The following is a 12825-nucleotide window of genomic DNA, read 5'->3' on the forward strand; positions in this document are numbered from 1 at the left end:
GGCTCCTCGTGCGGCGCCGAGCACCCCGGGCGGCCTCGGCTGGGCCAGCCCCACCCCTTGCAATTCACCCATGGGCGCAACCCCCCAGTTGCACGTCGCCCTTGGGTGCCTTGCAACTGCCCCCGGGCCCGGTGCGGAGGGCCTGGCCAGGGCTGCTGGGGGGGGCCATGCCGGTGCGGAGGGCCTGGCTCCGACGCAGGGTCGGCGCTTGCTCCGCTTGGAGACGAGCTGGCCCCGGCACCACGGCCCGTCCGCCCCCGCCGGCGTCAGGATCAGCCCTGTCCAAGCCAACCCGGGCCGGGCCCCACCCGGCTGGGCGCCCTGGGGGAGAGCCTGGCTCCCCTGCTTCCCCGGCGGGGCCCCGGAGCCGCCTTCCCCTGCTCCGCGGGCCCAAAACGCCGCCGGGGTCGGCGCAGGGCGGGGCGGGGAGCAGCTCCCACGTCCAGGCCTCGTGCCCCCACTCCCCAACCCGGGGTAAGCCTCCCGAGGCCTTGAGCAGGGATCCGGCCTCCGAGGAACGAGCAAAGCAAGCGGCGAGGAAGCGGCGCGCGGGACCCTGGGGCTCCTGCGGAGGGGCAGGGAGGGCAAGGAAAGCGATGGCCCAGCCACGCTGCCGCGTTACAGGGGCAAGGGGGGCAAAAGAAGCAGGACACGGGTCCCGACGATCAACCCCCCAACAAGGGAGCCGAGCTAGCTCTCCATGTGCACGGCTTTGTGCTCCTTTTATTAACAGGTACCTAGCAGCAACACCTGGGGTCTGTGAACGTGGCACATCCCCGTCCCCACCGGGCACGGGCCCTCCTCCTGGTCCCACGGGCCGACCCCACCCGCCCCCCGGCAGCGAGGCACGTGCGTCTGCAACGGTAGCGCTCTGCGAGGGTCCGGCCGTGGGGGCCTGGGATACCGCTCGTCCGATGCCTCCCGCCTTGCTGCTCCAAAGGCCCAAGATGCGCCTACAGCGACCGGGTGCAGAGCCCGAGCCCGGGCCCGGGGCCGCCGGTTCCGGAGCGACTCCGCTGAGGCCGCTGCAACTCCTTACAGCAGTCGACGCTTCACTGGTGAGCCCAGAGCAGCGCCTTGCCCATATGCCCCTTGCCTCTGGGCTGCAGCCCCCCAACCCATGACAGCAGGGTAGGGGTGCGACGAGCCAGCCGAGCACATGCGAATCCCCCCCTCGGGGGACCAGGAGATGGAGCCTCACCCCCCTCCCTCCCCTGCAGCACAGGGGAAGCCGTCCTCAGCCGGCATGTGCAGCAGGGAGATCAGGGCTCTGGGGCCTCCACGTCCTCCGCCAGGTCCATCTGCTGCCAGGTGGGTGCAGCAGGATTTGGCCACGTGCCGCCCTACAAGCACACCTCCTGCCCGAAAGAAGGGGCGGCCTCAAAGGGCAGCCGGTCCATGCCCAGTCTGTTGCCAGAGCGCAGGGCAGCTACATGTTTAGGAAGGAGAACACGGAGGGCTCCAAGTCGCCTGCGGGGTCTTCCTGGTCCCCAGCGTGGGGCGGCCTCCATGGGGCTGCGACCGCTGACTCCCCGCCGGTGGCCAGCGCTGCATCCGAAGGGGCCACCAGCTCCATGCCAGCGAAGAGGGAGAGGCTGAGCAGGGGCACGGCCGCAGCCCCCGCGCTGCTCAGCGTCTGTGCGTGCCCGGGGTCCATGTGAGCGCCATCCTCCGCAGGCCGTGCCCCCGCCAGTTGGCAGGCCACCTCCTGCTGGCAGGGGCAGACGGGCGCCGCGTCCCTGGCCTGCTCGCAGGTCTCCGCATCTGCCTCTAGCTGCCCCGGGCAAGCTGGCATGGCGGAGAGACAGGGGTCCTGGTCGGGAGTCTCCCACGCCCCCGAGGGGAGCAGCGCCAGGCTGATGGGCTGGAGAACTCTCTGCCCTGCCAGAGGCACCGTGTCGGTCAGCAGGTCCCGCGTGCGTTGGGCTGGCCCTCCGGCGGGGGCAGCCAAGTCCAGGGGGCAGCTCACGGGAGGGGTCCGGCCGCTGCACAGGGCCTCGAACTGCCTCAGGATCTGGGAGGACGGAGTGAGACATCAGCAGGGCCATGCACCCCTGGGAGGTCCCTGCTGGCCCCCGGCTCTAGCACCGTGCGCTGTGGAGGTCCCCGGGCCGGGCCCTCCAGCTGTGATGGGGCTGGGGAAGCAAGGCCATGCCCAGTCTCCCAGAGCAGGGCAGGCCGCACCCCCTCCTGCCTGCACCAACCAGACCCTGGGGCAGGATCCCACGGGCTCTGGGAAGCAGCGCTCAGCCAGTGCCTGGCAGCCCTCCCCATGCTCACAGTGCCAAGGCAGGGAGCGGTGGCTGCGTCTTGGGGGGCAGCAGAGCCCAGGAGCTGCTTCCCATGGAGCCGCTCCCCGAGGAGCCAGCCTTGAGCATCACCTTGGTGGCTTTGTTGGCCACGGGCCCGGGACTGCCTTGGCTGAGCTGCTGCAGGTGCTGCCGGGTCATCAGGAGGATCTGGTCCGGGGCCAGCAGGTCGGAGCACATGAGGGCGGAAATGGCACACATGGCCCGCTGCGGGGACACCCAGGGAGCACCGTCAGCCCGCAGCAGTCCAGCCTCTGCCAGGGGATGCGGATGGATGCTGCTGGTCCTCCAGGTCCCCCTGGCTGCCCCTGCCATGGCCTGAAAGCCCCGCTAGTAACCTGGGACTGTTTCAGCCTCCCCCCACAGCCCCATTCACCATGCGGGCGCAGTCGCTGGGGTCCTGCAGCGTTCGGTTCAGCAGCTCCAGCACCACCTCGCAGTTCAGCAGCCCGCATCTGGGGAGAGGGGCCGCACTCAACTGGGGGGTGGGGAGCCTGGCCTGCTGATGGCTGCTACGTCCCACCCTGGACCACCTACCCCCTGCCCGTCAAGGGGCACCACCATCCTCCATTTGCCCCTCAGCTTCCCCCTGCCACAGTGCCTGGCACTGCCAGCCCAGGAAGGGCAGGGAATGTGGGGCTAGGGCCAAGCTGGGCTTGGGGAGGGGACACGCCAGGCTCTTACTCCTTGACGAAGTGCTGCACCTCCTCACGGGTCAGGAAGACCTTGACACCATGGGCCAGCCCGCTCACCAGGCTCACCTCCTGCAGGCAGTCGCCCCGGTTGTCAGCCTCCACCCTGCGGCAGGGGGGAGATGCCAGCTCCACCACTGGGTCCTGGAGATATGGGGGGCACAGCTCTGCTCCCCAACCCGGGAACTCTTCCACTAGCCAGCCTATCTCCAAGGCTCCCCCTGCTCCACCCCGGAGAGCTTCAGTCCCTGCTCTCCCCACCCAACTGCCCGCCTTGTCTGCCCTGCCGTAGGGCTGTAACCCCAGCTGTACCCAGCCCCGAGCCCCCCTGTCCTGCTCCCACCTCTCCGCGATGCCCCCCAGCTCCCTGCTGGCCCCCGAGTGGCTGTCACTGCCCGACTTGCTGCAGGAGTCAGAGGTGCGGCTCAGCTCGCCGTTCTCCTGCGAGGAGTCCTGGGAGCTGCGCCCGCTGTCCGTCTCCTCCCAGCCGCCGCCCGGCTGCCCCGGCTGGTGACTCACTGCAGGGAGATGGGCCAGGAGCGTGGCTCTAACACGCCGCTAGGATGCAGCAGAGACCCGCTGCAGCCCGGGCCGTACAGGCGCCCGCAGGCAGCCACCACCTTGCAGCCACCACCTTCCCCGTCCCGAGCTGTCACTGCCGGCTGCATTTCAGCATGCAGGGTGTTACAAACCCCCAGGTTGGGAGGCTTCCAGCTCTGCTCTGACGCTGCTGTTTCCGATTAATTTAATGCTGGCACCTTCCTCCTCCAGCCAGGCACCAGAAGCCCAGATTCCCAAGGGTCTAGGAGCTGCTCCCATCTGTCTCACGTGGGGCTCTGCACCTACCTCGCATGCTGTGGGCTGCAGGGGCCAGGGGCTTTTCAGACCCCGCGTAGCTTCTCCCGGGGGAGGGCGCTGTCACGGGCTGGTAGGCGTCCTCCTGCAGCTCCCTGCCCTGGGGCCAGTGCGGGTCCTGGCTGGGAAGCACAGCACTGGCGACCACCTCAGCTGCCTTCTGGATGGTGCTGAGCAAGGCTTCGCCGGGGGAAGCTGTAGCAGAGCCAGATGGGGGCAGGGCCTGAGTCTGTGCATCTGGGCACAGAATCAGCCACCCCAGGCCACAGGAGCAGAGCAGGACAGTGGCCACAGAGCCACAAAGCCAAGCAGCTTCTGCTCTTTCAGGGTTGGGGCATCAGACCCCTGCCCAGGCAGGGCACAGAGGCAGCTGCAGGGACTCAAGCTGCCTCAGCACCTAGCAGCATTGCCCACTGGGAAGCCCAGCCCCGACAGCCCCAAGATGCCACGGCTGGTATGAAACAGACCCCCTGATGCCAGAAGCAGGGGCAACAGGGCACCAAGGACTGCTCTCCCTGCCTGGGGTGCTGGTGCCCCAGCCCTGCACTGTGCCCAGACTTACCGGAGCTGCCCTGTTCCCGGGTGAAGCCAAAGCCCTGTAGGGAGCTGCAGGGGCTGGAGCTGGCCCCCATTCCTGCAACAGAAGACAATTCAGGGTCTGGGGATGCTGGCTGCATCTGTACCAGGCAGGCCATGGCCCATCAACAGTGATGCGGCAGGACTGGGGGTGGGAGGGCCACAGGGCTCTTTCCTTGGGCTGGGATTCTCAGTGAAAAGCCGATACCCATTCCCAGAGCAGCGGCATGGGGCGGCCCATGTGCTTACCTGCTGCGGGGGGCAGCCTGGCAGGCGCTGCAGAGGGCTGGGGCAGCAAGGTGTCCGAAAACAGCGCACTGGCCAGGTCCTGCAGGCAGAGCCATAGGGGGCGCGGGGTCACTACGGGCACCCCCAGCAACCTCAGCGCCAGCTCTGCCAGTCCTGAGTCCAGCACCAAGCCAGAGGCAGGACGAAGGAACCTCAGCCCCCGTTCTCTGGGTCCTGGGATAGCCCGAGGCGAGACGCACCTGCGCAGCTGCCCGGACCTTCTGGTACAAGCTGTTGCCGTGCAGAGGATCCGGGGGACCCGCGAAGGCTGCGAGGCAGAAGTGGGTGGTGAGGGGTTAGTCTGGGCTGGACACGGCACCGTCTAGCCTCAGTGCAGCTCTGCAAGGGCAAAGTGCAGCCCACTGCAGACCCAGCCCCCACCCCTGCCCCACCACAGCCTGCCGGGGTGCCAGGGACCTGACCTGAGGGGCATGCACCCATCTGGGCATCAGCACTATAGGGACAAGCCCCCTTCCCACCAAGCAGCTGGTGCAGACCAGCAGCGGCTTCCTGCAGAAGCACCCTGGCCCACAGCTGGTGCAGACCAGCAGCAACTTGAGCTCCCAGCGGTGGCTAGAAAAAGGTCCCAGGCTTTCCTGCTCCCCTTCCCAGGGTCACACCAGTGCAGATGCTCCCAGGGGGCCACTGGGGAACAGCTGCTGTTTGCAGCAGCTTTGCAGAGCCCCAGGGAGCACAAGGCACCAGGCTGATGTCCACCCAGCCCTGCCCAGGAGCAGCCTGACAGCCCAGGCTGAGGCAGGGCACACAGGGGCCTGGGCTACCTGCTGCTTCCTGGATGAAGGTGGAGTTCCTCTTCAGCTGGAGGAGGAAGGGTGACGAGCCGTGTGTGCACATGTACAGCAGGATCTTCAGCACCTGCAGGCACGGGGGAGGCTCTGGGGGACGTGCCCAGGGCCAAGCCAGGCCACGCTGATCTGCCCGCCCTCGGCCCCACGCTCAGCCCCCACCTTGACCCCGGTGCTACCTTCAGCTTGACGTGGCAGGAGCGGCTGTGCAGGCGGGCGAGGAGGTGCTCCAGCAGGCACTGGCTGCTCCCCGGCGATTCGTGGGAGATCTCTGAGAGGCGGAGAGTTAGGAAGCGTCGCTCGCTGTGGGCTTGGTCCCCATACGCTTGACCGCAGCCAAACCCCCCCGACCTCGGACCCTGCCTGCCCGGCTGCAGCACTCAGGGGGGCCTCCCACACGCCCTCGCAATCCCCTGGGGCCACTGACGCCCCGCTCCCACGTCCGGCCCATCGCTGCCCCTGAGCCCAGCCCCAAAGGATACTGGCAATTTCCTCGAACAGGTACCCGGGGCAGGGGGCATCGTCATCCAGGGTGCTCTTGATCAGCGTGGGCAGCTGGAAGAGACGGGGTCACCAGGGCGTGGCTGGCAGGGGCCCCGCAGGCCTGGGAGACGCCCGCCGGACGCGGCCTGTCGTGGGCGGGGAGGGTGCCCCCGCCGGGACGGGCCTGGGGAAGTGCCCGGCTCAGCCTCGCTCCGCTCTCAGCCGAGGCCCGAGCCACCCTGCGCTCCCCCGGGTGTGATGCCGCGGGGGGCGCTGTGACATCACAGTGGGTTAATGGGGCGCAGCAGTGACATCGCAGCTAGAAGGGGAGTATGGCTATGACATGACAACGAGTGAATGGGGCAGGGGGTGACATCACTGCAGGAAGGGGAGCACAGCTATGACGTCATGCCTGGAAATGAGGCAGAGCAGTGACATCACAGCCCCCACGGAACACAGCAGTGACACGGAGGGGGGCAAATGAAAAGGCAGCGACGCAACAGCGACCGAGGGAGCACTGCTATGATATCACGCCGGCTGGCCGGGCGGGGGCGCGCGTCGGTGACGTCAAGGCCAGAGCGGTGACATCATGACAAAGCGATTCCCACTCCTGGCCAAACCCCTGGCCCCAACCCCTAGCCCAGCCCTGGGGAGGGAAGATGGGGGGACAGCGGCCCCAGCCCCGTCCCCGTCCCCGACCCCGTCCCCGGCCCCGGGCACCCTCACCCGGCTCAGGAAACTCAGCCGGTCCCGCAACGGCGCCGCCATGACTCAACCCTGCCCGACCTGGCCCCGACCTCGCGACTCCGCCTCCCGGAAACTCCCGTGTACCAATCAGAGAGCGAGCTTGCCCAGATCGCCCAATGGGTGTGGGGAAGGGGTGGGGCTCCAGGGGGAAGCAGCCCGCGTTACCGACGCCGGCAGGGCCGAGGCAGCGAAGGGCAGTCAACTACCGGGCAGCGCGTCCAATCAACAGCCCGCGTTGCGTAGCCGGCCCAATCAGAATGAATCACGGGGTGGGCGGGACCTAAGAGAGGTTGAGCAAAGGCTGCACCAATCCAAACCCACGGGAGCTCTGATGGACGGGGCTCTAGACCTATCAGACCTCGATCGGAGGGGGGCGGCCCAATGAGGGGCGAGGGAGAGCAGAGGCCCATGGGAAGGTGACCCAACATGGCGGCGCCCTGGCTCCGCGCTCGCGAGCGGTTGCGGCGCATCCCCGAGGTGCTGGCGGGCTGCCGGGACCAGGTGGGGATCAGGGGCGGGGCATATCGCGACATCCGATGTTTATGTTGCGACATGAGCGGGCGACTCTGGAGCTCAGCGCCCGCCCTGGTTTGCCTTCCAGGCTGCAGCCTACGGGAGGTGCGTGGCGGCCGCGACGGCGGGCCGGGCCGAGCTGCGGAAGGACGCGTGCGCCCGCGAGTTCGAGGCGCTGAGGGCCTGCGTCGCCCGGGCGGTACAGGACCGGGGAGCGGGAATCACCCTGTCGTGATGTCACTGCGCTTAGTTGCCGTGATGTCATAGCTGTGCTGGCTCAGTCGATGCGGCTGCCTTCTCATTTCGCCTGCCCTGGTGTCACTGCTGCATCTTCTGGGCTGCTGTGATGTCACAGCTCTGCCCTGTTCACCTGGTGTGATGTCATTGCTGTGCTCCCCTTATTGTAATGTCACTGCTCTGCCCCACTCACCTAGGGTGATATCAGACCTGTGCTTCCCTTGCTGTGATGCCATCCACCTGGTGTGATGTCACAGCTGTCCTCCCCTTCTTGCTGTGATGTCACAGCTCTGCCCCACTTCCCTGATGTGATGTTATAGGCGTGCTCCAAGAAAGCAGTGACACTAGATTGTGTTTGAAGCAGCCTGACCCCATAGGGAAGAGGCTGTCTAACCCCTCGGCTGGACGAGAGCCTCTTTCCCTTCTGGTCTGCGGCCCGTTTCTGGTGCATCTGTTCCCAGCCTGCCCCCGCGGCACGGCCAGGGATGCCAAACCTCAGGGTGACTCCTCTGCATCCCTTATTTTTACAGGCAAAGGCGGCTGCGAAGTGACACAAGTGGAACCGTGAACAATCCAGGACCTGGATTTATAGCTGCTCTGGGGCTCGGCCAGCTGGAATTGGGGCATTCCTGAGCCTGACAGCAGCTGCCTGCTCTCAAATGATTAGATGGGAAGGAAGGAAGTGGACCAGTGGGCTGGGCACAGGAAAGCTGCAGGCCCCAGTCAGGTCACAGACTAGGCCTGTCAATAAAGGCCTGGAAAAGGCTTCTGAAACTGCTCGGAGCTGTGTCTGTGCTCAGGTTTTATGGGGTAAACAGTGAGTTGCCCCAAGAACGTGGCTCCTCCAGCCATCAGGGCCCCAAGAGACCTGACTTGGCCCCAGCCGCTTGCCCCCCAGGTAGTTCTGACCGACGTAGCGCACTGGGTCGGGCTCCACTGTGAAAAGTAGTGTTGCGGCAGTGGGCTGCCCTGGGGTCTGTGTACCCGCTCCCCTTCCTGCCCAGAGCTGGAGGAACTGAGGCAGGGGATGCAGAATGAAGCATTTAAGGAGCAACTCCCTCTTGCTGTTGCACAGGTTGGGCTGAGGTCATGCTCCTGATGCTCACGTGAGGGAGAGTGGACTTGACTTCTGTTCGCTGCAGGGAGGAAGCTGGATGGCAACCCAGATCCAGCGTGGGCACGGGTTGTTCTACCAGCCCTGACAGCAAAGCATTCAAGGGCCTAAGGCAGGCCTACGTCCCAGTCTGCTGCTCCTCGTATCATAGCAGCTATGCTATAGCAGCCATACCCAGGGCTACGTTATGAGGCAACGTAAGTGCTGGCAACGCAAAACAAGGAAGGGAGCCTTGGTTCCTAGTTAGACCCAAGGCTCCCTTGCTTGGACTTCTCTGAGAGGAAGAGATGCACTGGGTGTGCTGAACCCTTAGCGCAAGGGCAAGGGGCACTACAGGGCAGGCAGATGGAAGCCTGCTGTTCTTTCACAGCCACTGAGGGAGGGGAAGAGCTGGAAGGAGCTCCGTTTGCCTCTGGAGGCACTCCCTACTGGTGCAGAGCAGCAGATGCCATCCCCCCGCCCCTATGCCCCCCACCATGTCCAGACCCTGCTGAGATGCTCTGCACACGCCTTCAGATAGAAATGCTTCAACTTTTATTGGTCTGTTGGGCTCTGAGCGCGGAGAGGTAGCGGGGTCCCCACCTTGGCCCAGCCCAGCACAAGGAGGTCTCATGCACAACAGGATCCAGCCGTGCTGGCTGGGGAATGTCAGAAGCGTCTTTGGTCCTTTGGCGATGGTGCAGGCACATCGCTGTCAGCGCAGGGCAGGAGACGGGCATGTTGGATGAGCCAGCATTCATGTGGTGAGGAAGGTGGAGGAAGTGCAAGAAGGGGGAAAGTGGCAGCATCTCTCCTTCCCTCACCTCCCTTTGTAGGGGCAGCTGCAGCAGCAAGGGGAGGTACTTGATTCAGCCAAGACCTCAGCTGCCTGCCCCAACTCCAGCCTGCATTTGACAAACACCACACAGTGGGAGAGGCCTCCAGCTGATAAACCTTCCTGGCTATATTACATTGTGCTTCGAGATGGGGCACCTCTGAGTATTGCAGGGAATCCTGACGATTAAGGCCACGACGATCGTATCAGATGCGCAGGAGAGCGAGGGTATGGGTCACCTTGTGAGCAGGTGTGGCACTGACGACATGCAGGAAACAAGCCCACGTTACAGGGCAAAGTCTGGTTCTTCCTTGCCTGGGAGAGCCAGGCACCATGGCCTGAAGGCAAAGTCTTCCCTGTAGCTTGCCTGTCTGGCAGGTCGCTGCAACACCTCCATGTATGACAGTGACCTAGCCCCTGAACCTGGGATGAACTGCAAGAGGCAGTTAAGACAACACAGTTATACGCATATAAAACCACCACAGTGCTGTGGTCTGGGGGCGTTCCCATCCTCCGAGGAAAAGCTTTGGGTCTGGGTTTGCTTATGTTCCACCTTCAATGTGGCTTCGTCTGTTGACATTTACCAAGCAACGGTCACTCCCTGGCAGGCTGCCCCAGGATGGATTTCCGTTTGTTGCTCCCACAGGAACATCCATGGATTCAAACACCTTGCAGGCCAGGTCTGGGGAAAGATGGACCCTGCCCAGGGAGAAGCGAGGTAGGTAGGCAGGCCTGAGCCAGCTCTGCTCCGCACGCTCCCTTTTCAGCCATGCTTGCAGCAGCCTGAGCTGCTTCTGCTGGGGAGGGAGGCACCGGCTGTGCCCAGCGTGAGCCCCTGAGTGTGCCAGGGATAGGGGAGCTCCCAGCTCAGACATGCAGACAGAAACAGTCCTGTTCAAGGTGGGAGGGTGGAAAGGGGGGAGTCCTTGTTATTGCCAAGCGGATCCCTGGGAGCAAGAGGCAGCACAACGGCAGGCGTCATGCCTGTTTAAGGCGGCATCGCAGACTGACTCCGCCTGTTCCTAAAGCAGGACTCCCCCCACTCACCTCCCCACCAGGCATACGAGGCCAGTGGACGTATGCACATGTGCTTCAGAACAGGCCTCTGAGCCCACCACACCCTCTGCCTGGGCTGGTCTGCTCTCCACAGCATCCCCTAAGATCTGGGTCTGCACAGACACTTTGGACAGCATGGCAGGGACCTTGGTCCTGGAGAGAGATGTCAGCACAGGAGGGATAAGGCAATTCATTGGGCACGAAGCAGACAGAGGTCCTTGGAAAGTGTGTGGTAGGGGGGTTGGACTCCTGAGCAGGCAAGTGACCTCTGAAAGCCAGAGGACGATGGGAGCTTTTCTTTCAGGGTCACTGACAATCTCAATCTTGTCACCCCCCACAACACACTCGGGCAGGAATGTTAAGCCTGGTTGGGCAGCTCCAGGGGGAGTTCCCGCAGGTCAGAGCCCAAAGGCCAAGGCCACATGAAGTGCTGCTCACTGAGACCATCAGCCCCTTAGTCACAGCTAAGTGGTCCCTGGCTAACCCAACCCCTCAGCACTGGCCACCCGCGGCACCCCCAAAGCATGGCCTGCCAGTCACCCGTCCTCCTCGGCTGCAGGCACCTGCTTGATCTGCCGGCTGTGGATGACCGGCTGGGCGCCTCCCGCTGCCTGGTGCAGCTGCGTCTCCAGCGCACCACGCAGGTCGTTCACTTTCACGTCAGGGACGGGGTGGAGGCCAATGAGAATGCCACCTCCCGCTGCTGCGCCTGCCCCCTCCTCCTCCAAGTCCCGGCGCCGGCGCCGCAGGTCCAAGTCCGCCTGCAGCTTCAGGTCCCGATTGGGCTTGCCATGGTCATGCTCCACTTGCTCGTCCCTGCTAGTGGCCGCCCCCTTCTCAGGCTTCAAGGCGACCTCGAGTCTGGAGCTCTGCTGCTTCCCAGGCTCCTCGAGCTTGTCATCCATGTGCCTTGGCTTTCCCTGAGCCTCCTGGGCCTCATCTCTGGCTTTCTCCTGGACACTTTCCAGCTTCGCCTGGTCTCTCAGCTGGCCCACCCGATTGCCCCTGTCGGCATTGGCAGCCTGCGGGGGCTCTGCCTTGTGCTGCATATTCTCCACATGTAGGTTCTTTGCAGCATCAGGTGGGGAGCCTGGGTCCTGGGGCTCTGCACCATTTGCTGCTTTGTCTTTCCACTCTGCTCCGGGGTCTCTTTTCGGACTCTGGCCTGCCACTTCCTGAATCCTGGGAGCCCCTGGCGGCTCTCGCTGGGGGTCACCAGCAGGCCCGGCCACCACAGCAGCTTTTGGCACATGATCCCTCTTCTCCTGCAGCTTGCCAGCAGCTTTAGCTTCATGGCTTCTCCCCAGCTCCCTGGCCACAGCTGCCTGCTCGGGAGGGTTCCCTCCTGCCTGGGCGGCAGGCAGAGGCTCTCCAGCCTTTTCCATGGAGCTCTTCCCAGCCTGGACTGCCTTGTGCAGCGGGACTTTCCCATCCTTTAGTGGCACCGCAGGGATTTCACGCCCATGCCCAGCCTCTTTCTGCATCTCGTCGTTTCCTCTGCGCTGCTCTGCCAGGTTCAGGGCTGGGCTGTCAGGCCCAGGCTGAAGCTGGCTCTGCTTCTCTTTGGGGATGTGCTTGGCAGCACCATCTTCTTGAAGATCTTGGCCTGCTTCCTCTTTGCTCTGTGCGGGGCCTGCACCAAGCTCGGGCTGCACTTCTGCTGCGGAAACAGAAACCAAGAGCCTGTTTGTACAAGGACCCCCCTTTGTGGGGAGCTTGTGTTGCCCCAGACCGGGAAATAGCCCCTCAGGAACAGGCACCTTACCTTGCTTTGGCCTCTCCTCGCCCCCCTCCTCCTGCCTCTGCTGGTGGATCTCCTTGTGCTGCTCTTCAATCACAGCCAGCAGTTTGGCCTGCTGGTCCAGCAGCTGCTTCTGCTGCACCTGCTGCTCCTTGATCACCTGCAGTAGCACAGCGTGGTCCAGCAGCTTGTCCTTCCCTGCATCTGCAAAGGCAAACAGAGAGGGATGGGGAGGGCAGCACAGGTGAGGGGGAGCATTGCACTTGTGCTCCCCTATGGTACTGCTGCACCCTGCCCCAAAGGTGTTCGCTTCAGGCTGCCACCTCCTGCTCCAGCCCCACTAGAGCCCATTCCGCCTCGGGGACCAGAATGCCCCTAGCTGTCATCATCCTGGCTGTGGGCCGGACTGTGACGTCCCTCCCTAGCAGCCAGCCCCCAACCTGCCGGGAGTCCTACAAGCATGTGCGAGAGCAAGACTCCAGCCTCAACTAGAGCTGGGCCCCAAGCACTGAGTGGTTCCTGAGCCGTGCTGAACTGGGTGGGGGGTGTACCCTATCACAAGACATGTCTGCTTGTCCTCTTACACCCACAGCT

At 64.4% G+C, this 12825-nt stretch overlaps 2 protein-coding genes and 1 long non-coding RNA gene across 6 annotated transcripts in view; 1 reads left to right on the forward strand and 2 right to left on the reverse strand.

Moving 5' to 3' along the window:
* Positions 1 to 1413: 1413 nt before the first annotated feature.
* Positions 1414 to 6886, reverse strand: TEPSIN (TEPSIN, adaptor related protein complex 4 accessory protein). The gene is given in 14 exon segments (XM_019542295.1): positions 1414 to 2014; positions 2382 to 2516; positions 2686 to 2764; positions 2994 to 3111; positions 3114 to 3145; positions 3345 to 3519; positions 3848 to 4051; positions 4419 to 4490; positions 4682 to 4760; positions 4921 to 4988; positions 5503 to 5596; positions 5706 to 5797; positions 6009 to 6081; positions 6736 to 6886. Coding segments are annotated over 14 exon segments (1848 nt in total). The 5' UTR covers positions 6778 to 6886; the 3' UTR covers positions 1414 to 1429.
* Positions 6887 to 7176: 290 nt separating this feature from the next.
* On the forward strand, positions 7177 to 8285 carry LOC109314910. The gene is made up of 2 exons (XR_002102385.1): positions 7177 to 7257; positions 8037 to 8285. It is a non-coding gene; the product is annotated as an uncharacterized LOC109314910 (long non-coding RNA).
* A 999-nt stretch (positions 8286 to 9284) lies between these two features.
* SLC38A10 (solute carrier family 38 member 10) overlaps positions 9285 to 12825 on the reverse strand; it is a 40520-nt gene continuing 36979 nt past the window's right edge. For 3 of the 4 annotated variants that reach the window (XM_019542288.1, XM_019542290.1, XM_019542291.1), the window contains 2 exons: positions 12256 to 12435; positions 9285 to 12150 (listed from right to left, as the gene is read on the reverse strand). In XM_019542288.1, coding sequence (XP_019397833.1) covers positions 11027 to 12150; positions 12256 to 12435 — 1304 coding nt within the window. In that variant the 3' untranslated portion in view covers positions 9285 to 11026. The remainder of the gene's footprint in view (positions 12151 to 12255; positions 12436 to 12825) is intronic. The other variant, XM_019542289.1, reaches the window with a different exon arrangement.

Source organism: Crocodylus porosus, unplaced genomic scaffold (assembly GCF_001723895.1).
Source record: "Crocodylus porosus isolate Cpor-Errol unplaced genomic scaffold, CroPor_comp1, whole genome shotgun sequence".
NCBI classification, from domain to species: Eukaryota; Metazoa; Chordata; order Crocodylia; family Crocodylidae; genus Crocodylus; species Crocodylus porosus.